Below are 10,751 nucleotides of genomic sequence, written 5' to 3'. Positions count from 1 at the left end.
GCCCATCCTATTTGACGACAACTTTAGCAAGGATTAAGTGTCGAACAATAATAGAGATATTTTATCACAAATAACTTTGATCACTAGGCTTTGTTAATCATTATATTGAAGATCCATGAATGACAATGTGAAAGTATTGCTGAAAATTATTTTTTCATAGTGACTTCATACTAGTCAAATTAAATTTTCATTGAAATTTTAAACTGTCAGATACTGTTCATCGGCATGTCACAGTGCACACCAGTATGTCAGAAATATAGGCAAAATTATGACATGACTGAGAATTGTAACAACTACTGCACCAGAAATAGTATTTAAGATATCGTCCTCAATGTCAAGAAAAAAAATTCCGAAAATAACGAGACAATATAGCAACAATCGTTGTAAAGTTGCATATAAATTATCACATAACACTGAACTTGGCTTTCGCTAAATCGAATAGCATTATAACAACCAACTGTTTTAAGTTTAACTTTTTTTCAAACTTTTTTTTATTACTCGAACTGGATTGGTACCATTGTTGAAAGAATATCAGTGACCGGAAGTGCCATGTGACAGGTTTCCTGCCAAGATATATCAGCGATCTTTTTATAACAGTATTTGTTAGATTTCTTTGCTAGATGTAACAAGATTTTGCGTAAGTTGTCGTTTTAAGTCTATCCCCTCTCGTAATTCAAAGTATCGAAAAACAGGAAGTAAGTGTTTGACAGATCCAAAGAGAACTCACGTGTTACAATATCGTCAACTGACTGATCAAATATGATGTGATTCTGTTCAGTGATTCACTAGAAATGAGTGACAAAAATATTTGTTTTCATTCAACATATATGCATTTCAAACACGTTTTTAACTGAACTTAGACAAATCTGAAAAGATAGTCATTCTGTTTAGTTGTTCCTGGGAAAAGAATGACGAACATGTTTTGTTGGACGAACTGGCGGGCAAGGTGATTGGAGTATAGTTATTACCTCGCAGTTTCAATCGACTCCAAAGAAGACGTCTGCTCAATTAGGTTCTAGGGTTTGAATTAAACTTACAAATGAGGTGTGAGTTTTTGCTCCACATTGAAGACTTCACTGTCACTTTGAGATAAAGAACAGCAATGAAAGTGCTGTTCCTTGGTCCTTTGGGTTTTTTTCATATGCGTTTAGTGATTTTGTGAGTGTCATGAATTGATAAAATCCTTTCTTTTCCATTATTTATCAATAAGGGTTTTGTGCTATTATAATAATAAACTTTGTTTTCACACGTTTCTACTACCACTAGTTCAAGTCAACGGGTGACCGGGTTGTGCAGTATACTAGTAACTAACATATACTGACTTGATGTCTATTGTTGAAAATTGCATTGCAGATATCCTTTTAGTATTTCGGTCCTTTTTTCGAACATTTTAAGCTCCGTTTGATGTATTTCAAAGTAGTAATATTTTCCCCCGTTTAATCCCCATGCACCCTCTATTTTTCATCTACTCGACATCTACTTTTGAAGACACGCTGCATCTGAACGAGTTCTTTTGGGCTACATATTATTTAATTTTCCTGTTTTGGCAATTTACATAAAATGCGACCCTCTTTGAATTCTGTCCCGAAATAGTACATTAAGAGTAATAAATATTTTAAAAAGTCGTTATCGATTCCGTTGAACAGTATACTCTCAGAAATTCCAAAAAAAAAATATCTAATTTTATTAAGCTAGTGGATTTATTTTGGTAACATTATTTAATTTTTTTTTAAGTGGAAGGAGTCTACTGAGCATGGACGGTTGCGACACTCTTTAATATTCGCAAATAGCAACATATATGTACTAAAGACCGTTGTTGAAGGTCGTACGGTGAACAATATTTGTTAACTGTTTATGTCACTTGGTCTCTGGTGGAGAGTTGTCTCACTGGCATTCATACCACATCTTCTTATTTTTATATGTACTAAAGTTTATTGTTATAGAAAAAGAAATGAGATATTATGATAAATAATTTTATCAAATGAATTTTATTTTTAAGACTAAAAAGAGTAGTGACTGAAAGATTTTTAACGCCTTCATGAAAAGCTTGGTCAAGTAAAAAGTATTAAGTAGTTATTTGATTTCACACGGTTATCTGGAAAGATAATAATTCATTAATTTGTGGTATAACTTGCATATTTTTTTTATTTGAACACAAGATAACAATAATTGCGATCACAAACTTAAAAGGCAAAATAACAATATCACATTACACATTACAAAATACTGCTTCAGTAAAACCTATAATAGTGAAGTGGAATTAAAATCACGGGAAAATTTGTTTTAATTTTCCTACATTCCTTTTCACCCATTCTTCAAATGTCTGCGTTTTTGGACAGATTTTCCTGGTTTCCTGTAGGTTATACCGTTGATCGACACGTAAAATGAAGTCAAACATGTTGGCATAGTCCTGAGACCAAGGTTGTCCTAGTTGCGCAAACTGGTAGGCCGTCAGCTGCAAGTAAAGACAGAATTTGTAAACAATATTGCATAGAATACGTATCACAGTTATAGATCGCATTGACATCCAATCACAATAATTTTGCAATGTTCTTATTTTTTGAATGGTAAATAGCAGTGTGATTAAAATATGCTTATTCTGATTGCTAAGTATATCTCGGACAAAAATTATAAAAATCAAAGTACTGAAGTACTAAACAACGGATGACTGCAAGTTCTTGTGTATGGTAACAATCACTTGTCTCAGAAAAAAAATCACATCTCTGTACCTGAAAGTGAGGTTAATGTACAGATATAATTTTTTTTTTCTTAGACAAGTTCGTGCGTGGATGATAAATAAATGACAGGGAATTCAACCTCACCGTAATAAATATGATATTGAAGTAATATTTGTATATTACAGTTACATGTATATATAATTTTCATCCATTTGTATATCATTCTATTCTACTATATTAATAATAGTGCAGTGCAAGTGCATGGTGGACAGTCTTCTGTAATAATTCGATTTTTCTAACAGTTTGGATTTGAGTAGGCATTCATATTTTCCCGCCAAACTTTCAATCTCCCATGCAGAGTTATCGGTCCTTGAGAGAGAAAACTCTACATGGGAGCAAGGATTTGTATAGTGAGACCGGTCTCACTATACAAATCCTTGATGGGAGACATTTAAGAGCCGAGTATATCAGAAAAAATTAGGGTTACTAGTAATATGTAGTTTTCATATTATATTTAATGTGCATTTGTTTCAATGGGAGTGAGTATAAAATTATTAAGAGTACCGAAACAGTGCAAGAAAACAAGAGAGAGAAAAGTAACATGTATTTTGTGCGCATGTGTCAAACATATTTTGTGCTGATTAAAACACGGATTTGTTTACAAAGCGAAATAAGGACGTCATATTAGAATTGCGTTTAGTAAGGTACTTCAATAAAATACCTGTTTTTCTTTGAACTGTGTTGGTGCTAGATGCCTCGAAAGATATGCTGCCATTTCTCTGACGGTGAGTTTATCGCCACATACACTTAATGTTTTCTCCAGGAATGCAGTTTTATTTGAAAATATAATACCAACAATGTCACCAACATCCTCTACACTCATCATGTTGAAAGGTATAACACCCATTGGAATTACTGAAAAAAATATATGGAAGTAATATAAAAATAAGGAGATGTGACATAATTGCCAATGTAAATACTACTCTACCATATTCAAATGACGTGAATGTAAGCAAATGTATATGTCACCACGTTTACGGCCTCCAACAATGAGAAAAGCCATACCGTATAGTTAGTCTTTAAACTCGGTAAAATATTAAGATTACAATTACACCAGCAATAATCCATGGAACAAAATTTCATTTGTTAATTTCTTCTTAAAATACTTCATAATTAACTATGCAACTTGCACTACTCCATTATAATTATGCGTATGCGAAGATAATTGATGGGTTAACATTTACTTGAAAAGCAGATGACATTTTAATTTGAAACTCGGTGATTGTAAAATGCAAACTGACTGCCATGGTAGAAATCTTCCTCAAATGTATGCCATAGTAGCGCTGCAAGTGAAGTACTGAGGTGACTGGAATTTTATAATTTCTTGTGCTTTTTAAATTTACTAGCCCAAACTGCACGAATTTAAGCAAATTTTGTTCAAATTAACCTTCTTAATATGGGAAAGATTTCTTTTGCCGATGAGTTTGACAAACATAATAAACTTTTGAATAAGGAACAATTAAGTTAGCCAACATATGTAAATATATATTATGGATGATCTGTATATTATTATGACTATTCAAAGTTTAAACTTACCGATTTCATACAATCCTCGTCCCATATCATAAGGTTTCAAAATATTTAAATAATCTTCATATAAGCATGGAACAAGTATAAATGTCACAGGCAATCCTATTTGTCTTATATATCCTTCAATTTCCGCTTTGGCTACCAGATGTCGAGCTGAAATGCCAGTTATTTTAAAGGGATGTAACTGTGTATTAAAAACAACATGGGGAACTTTTGCTGCAGCGCATGCGTCGGCAATATTTTGACCTTGTTCGATTTCGTCCTCTACGAACTGAGGATTTGTAAAGTCAGATTTTGTAACAATAAAACATCCATCTGTCCCAGATAGTAAGTCTTTTATTGCGTTTACATCTTTAAGACTATTTTGAACAACTTCGACGTTGCATGATTTCATAGATTGGACTTCCGGGGCTGATGTGTCCACGACAATTGCCTTGATCTTCAAATCAGGATTCTTGGCAAGATTGCAAGCTACAGCACCACCTATATCCGTATCACCACGAACAATTGTTATCGACTTGCTCATCTGTAAAATACAAATTGATATTTTTTATTAAACATTTTCGTTGATTCAGTATTTTTTTCTTCTGGTGCTCTCATCATTAGAAGTTGTTTTGCATTAATATATATTAAGCTTGCTTTTTTTGTATTTGGGAAAACGACATCAAAACATGTTGCACATGGAACATTTCATCAATATGAAATGACTTTAAGCTGTCGACTGGTTAAAGGATATGCATGGTGTTTTTTTGTGTGTGTGTGTTTTGTTTGTTTTTTTTTGGAAAAGGGGGGGGGGGGAGTAATGAGTGACTTAAATGGTTTAGAGCAACTCAGATCACCTCCACTGTCTACAACGTAGTGATTTCAGTTTTTACGTCTACTTACGATTTTCAGTAGATAGATGTTAATTTTTTTAAGAACAAGTTCACTCGATATTAATTAAGTTTAAGTCAGTTGTTGTTGTATGTTATATATAACTGATTTTCATTATTTTGATAAGGTTTTGATGGCAGATCTTTTGTTATTTCATTTAAATTTTTTACAACTTGTATAGACTGTGGGCGATATAAAGCTTTGACATATCCTTTCTATTGTTGAAGACAATTACCTTATTTATTATTAGACGTTAGTCAAACGATAGTAAATAAATCTCCAATTCCCAATTAAAATAAGGAATTTTTCAAGAATAAAAGCGATTTCCAAATTAGACGGTTTTTACTTTTGATTGATAGATGTTTGCTTAACACCCAGTGGCAAATATTAGTCGGTTTGTATGTTTGATTGATAGATGTTTGCCTAACACCCAGTGGCAAATACTTGATGCAAAGTCAGGACGACAACAAATTATTTCAAAAGGCTGGTTCCACAAAGTGAATCAAATGGGATGAAAGACTTAACATTTAGACTGCAAATGGCATCCCCAGCATTACCGTACTTGCGTATTTTTACACTCCGAACACACAAAATTGCGCTGTGATATTCACTACCGGATGGGACAAGTCCAGAGGCCTGTTTATCGAAGTACCTGTCTTAATACTATCTTAAGATATATCTTTGTCCTCGTATGCAGGTTTATCAAACAGGTTGCAAATTAGGATATGCCCTAAATAAAGTCATCATGGATACCAGGATTAAAATTTTGTACGCCAGACGCGCGTTTCGTCTACAAAAAACTCATCAGCGACGCTCCAATCGAAAAAGTTAAAAAGACCAAATAAATAAGTACGAAGTTGAAGAGCGTTGAGGACCAAATGTTCCGAAAAGTTAAGGAAACCACTTTTGATGTCTTGGGATAGTCTTAGGATGATCTTAACTTTATGATATATTTTATAGTGCTAAATTTGTATCCCAAGCCCTTTTTTATCACTATATTGGTTTCAACATTGGAATGTGTAATGAAAAGAACAGGTTTATATTTTTCCAGTTCGTTCTACATAAAAATAAGGAGATGTGGTATGATTGCCAATGAGACAACTATCCACCAAAGTTCAAGGATGTAAGCAATTATAGGCAACCGTGCGGCCTTCAACAATGAGAAAACCCATACCGTATAGTCGGCTATAAAATGCCACGATATGAAAAATATGAAACAATTCAATTGATAAAACTAAAGGCTTATAAAAATACAATTTACGAAAAACAAATATGACACACATGAACCAACTACAGGTTTCTGACTTGGGACAGGCACATACAGAATGTGGCAGGGTTAAACCTGTTTGTGAGCGCTGAAACCCTCCCACTAACCTGGGACAGTGGTGTTACAGCATAACATAAATTAGAACAAACTGTGAAAATAATTCATCCCTCTGTTGTTTGGCATCTGTATAGTTAGGATTTCTTCTTTTGCTAAAATTCACTCGTATGTTTTTTTGCATTTAATTTAATAAAATTGTATTTCTACTCCGTATCTATGTGACTTTTAATATATTTATTAATGCGTGTTGCACGATATTTGCCTTTGAACTCTACAACATTGTATGAAACTGTGACACCTCACTCAAAAAATTTTCCCGCTTATATATTCAGTTGTAAATATTAACACTTAATTTATTCAATAGACAACGTAGCTACACTTTTGTTTTGTCTTGCTTTTAAAAGTACACTCATCATATAGTACTATTTATCATTATTATATTCCTTTTATGTTTTTGGGGGTTCTTAAAAAAATATGTTATTGTATTATGGTTATTACATACAAGAAATACCAATCTGAAATCAAAATCCTGGGAAAGACAGACACCGCCATATCCAAAAGAAAACAGACTAAATGACAAATTAGTATAATTCTTGATAATATTTCACCGAAAATTTATCCGTAAGGTGTCGGACCACAAACTCAAAATCCCTATCTATTCAACCATTTTTTTTTAAATTTTCAAAAAAAAATTTCTTAAGTTTAAATTCATAGAAACCAGGTATACCTTGAAGTGTACATGTACCACCTTTCTACATGTTAATTTTCAACCAATTTTTAAAGTCTTGTAGTGAAACACGACCGTTCGGAAGGCAACTACTACTAAATATACCCCTGGTTTTCTGGAAATCTTAAATAAGTATACTATACATGCAGCGCAATAACCCTCAATCATTAATGCAAACTCATAGACAAGTAAATTTTGGCTCAACATGGTCTAAATATATTTCTCTTTCACCAAAGTTGTTTTTCTGCAAATTTGTTGGTTAGTTGAAGTAAACAACAGTGGCGGATCCAGAAATTTTTATAAGTAGATGCCCACTGACTGCCTAAGAGGGGGCCCGCTCCAGTCATGCTTCAGTGATTCCTTATATAATCAACCAAATTTTTCCCTCCCGCCCCCTCCCCCCTAAATCCGCCTCTGAACAATGACATCAAAAGCACTATTTTTGTCAGGGAAGGGCTACTTTCAATATGTTCTAAATTGGAGTAGGTGAATTGGTTTCTGTGTTACTAAACACATATCTCTTCTTTATAATCCCTCACGCCAGTTACATTGATTTTCCTAATATTAAATACCGTTGAGTGATTTTGTATATACATAGATATGTTGAGACGGATTTTCTTAAGCATGATCAAATAATGTCATTTCTAATTTGTTTTCCTACTTTTGTCAGGTGTATTTAAATCCAGTCAACCAATATTTATATATGTTGAAATCTTATCGATTTAAAGCACCTGTATAAAAGGCAGGAAAGGTAAAATCGTCCACTTATATTTATATACAATTTTCAATTTACATACTTGTTATAAATTAACACATTATCATAGTCAAAAACATGTTTAAAACTAACACTACTTAGTGCTATTACAGCAGGTTTTTTACCATCAGAGGCAGATTAGATTGTTCACTTGATTGTAGTGTGCCATGCGATAAATTGCTGAATCAATGACATAAATTATCCTCCCTTCTCCCAGGACAACAATGAAGCTGGATTTATAAAATATTACAATTATTCTGTTGTATGGAATTACTGTGAAAATAAAAGGCTATCTTGAAACGTAAAATTCTTAACAGAAAATTGTGAAATTATTGGATAATTGAGACATGTAATCGTTCGGTACTAAAAGGGAAGATATATTAGAATTTCGAGCGTTCAAGCATAGCTTTAAAAACAACTTACCTTTTTAATGAGATAACAGGATGTCGGTTTTTATCACAGTCTGCAGTCAACTTTAAGCGTCTAGCAACGAGTAAAAGCGCATGCGTCGATTAAACTGAATTTCACCTTTCAAGTCTTTTTAATATATTAATATTGATCTGTTTAAATGACTACAGTAGTGTGAACGTGCAATTAAAAAGTATTATTTATTCTGAAAGAACTGTCAACCAAGTTAGAGCATGTAAAACATTAATTAATTATCGACTGTTTAGTAACGGCGCTATAATCTTTTAATCTCATAGCTAGGATTTCAGGTAATTTCTTTTTATGAAATTGATATAATTTCTTTCACTTTTTTGTTTTATAATTTTTCATAAATTGCAAAACTTTATGTTAAAACACACATCATATTTCTTGTCAGCAGGTTAAATATTTGAACTTGCTTTATGAAGTGGCTGGAATGTCTAATACTGTATGATTTCGAAGGTTTTTTTTATTTTTGCTACAAATGTATCTATAATACAGTTGTAGAGCTATAAAGTCATTTATTTTACTAGTTGCCTTATTATATTCTTAAATGAATGTTGTGTTCATCTACTGAACTATTTAAAGAAAAGGGAGAGAAACGGTGAATAGATCGAGCAAACATGTTTAACCCCGCCGCATTTTTGCGCCTGTCCCAAGTCAGGAACCTCTGGCCTTTGTTAGTCTTGTATTTTTTTTTTTAAATTTTGGTTTATTTATATGTTTCGGAGTTTAGTGTGACGCCCATTTTCGCTGAACTAGTATACATTATTGTTTAGGGGCCAGCCGAAGCCCGCCTTCGTGGTGCGGGATTTTCTTGCTGTGTTGAAGACCCATTGGTTGCCTTGGTTGATTTCTGCTCTTTTCTCCATTTCCGTTCTCAATTTTATATTTTATTAGTAAGAACCCGACCAAATTTTCATCCGCCTGTACAAGACAAGGAATCACATTGTCATAAATCAAATCTTAAGTTTTTTTTATTTGGAGAATTGGGTAGATCTATCATTATTCTATTAAAGTTATGGTAACAGAGTTTGTGACCTAGATTTGTATTCCGACAATCAAAAAACCTGAATACAAACAAAGCAATGCTGACAGAACCGTAAAGAAGAAAAAAAGTACAACTATTTAATCCGGACAACTTTTATAAACTCGGGACAATCCAGATCATATTATTTTGTGTAGATACCTGTCTTTATTTGAAGACTTAATTGTGTACTTACATGTACGATGTCTTTTTGATATCTATGCAGCTGGATTGTGATCGAATCGACAAATGCACCACTTTTTCGTTTATTCATATACATAGTGCATGTTCGAATTTTTGTTCGAATTGTTATCTCCCTTTTTACGAGAAGACCATAAATTGAGCCATATAAGTCAATTTTGAAATGGAGATCACAAAACTTCTCTTTAAAAGCGTAACAAAATGACTATAACGTTCATCATTGATGACAAAACATATAATAACTAATGAGGAATTAATGTCTTTTAGTAATACAAACTTGCCAAGACCACACTTTCTAAAATTAGAATACAATAGGATCGACACGAATACATGTTTGAATTTTCATGAAGGTTTTCGTCCTCGGTTTTTAAATATTCGGCTTTGAGCGTTCCTGGTGAAGGAAAATCTAGAAAATTGCTTCGGACGCATGACATTTATAACGTGTTGTTTTCATTTTTTTCAGATGAAACGTAACAAAAGTTGACTACTCTCTGACTAATAAAATGAGAAGTGTACCGAAAGCAGAAGCCAGAATTAATTAAGAATTATTGATTTTAAATTATATAACATAAATTACATCTAAATCAAAAGCTGAAAAAGTTAATTTTGAAGACTACACGGTGGTCTTATTTGTATACGCTATTAATTTTAGATATATGTCCTTTCCAATCAAACTTGATGACAAACAAAGTAAGTACTTGGAACTCAATTAGTCGGGATAGTTACGTATATCTATGCCAATTCCTATTGAGCAAACCGCATTAATTACTTTGCTTTGTCGTTTTCAATCATAAAGTGTGTTAAAGTTGCAAAAAGGACATTATGCTGCATTAATTTTACAATATAGAAGTTAAAAATAAATTGTATTTGTAAATGTGGTAGAAAATGTCTTGATTAATTTCACAATTCTTGGCCTACAAGAAGGTTTGTGTGCGAACTTTAAGAAATGAAATGAGAGGGTTAATTTTGCCGTGTTTTAAACTTTAAAAATATTTCACGACGTAGGCTTGTGCGGTGCATTATTAGCAAAAAAGGAGGAAGACAACTAGTGAACAATCAAAAGTCAAATCGATTAATGAGAGACGACATCATGACCTTCCTCTTTTTGAATTTGTCTTAGAGTTCGGTATTTTTGTTATACTTTTTTCATG

The 10,751-nt window shown here is 32.8% G+C and overlaps 1 protein-coding gene across 1 annotated transcript; it reads right to left on the bottom strand.

Moving 5' to 3' along the window:
• Positions 1–2,118: 2,118 nt before the first annotated feature.
• LOC127729893 (nmrA-like family domain-containing protein 1) lies at positions 2,119–8,470 on the bottom strand. Its single transcript, XM_052237825.1, has 4 exons — positions 8,370–8,470; positions 4,275–4,794; positions 3,400–3,593; positions 2,119–2,455 (listed from the first exon to the last, which is right to left on the bottom strand). Exons 2-4 carry the CDS (start codon positions 4,792–4,794, stop codon positions 2,267–2,269), a joined length of 903 nt encoding a protein of 300 aa, XP_052093785.1. The 5' UTR covers positions 8,370–8,470; the 3' UTR covers positions 2,119–2,266.
• Between the last annotated feature and the right edge of the window lie 2,281 nt (positions 8,471–10,751).

This window comes from Mytilus californianus, unplaced genomic scaffold, assembly GCF_021869535.1.
Source record: "Mytilus californianus isolate M0D057914Y unplaced genomic scaffold, xbMytCali1.0.p SCAF_2, whole genome shotgun sequence".
In the NCBI taxonomy this organism is placed as follows: domain Eukaryota; kingdom Metazoa; phylum Mollusca; class Bivalvia; order Mytilida; family Mytilidae; genus Mytilus; species Mytilus californianus.
This window is presented reverse-complemented; position numbering and strand designations above follow the sequence as displayed.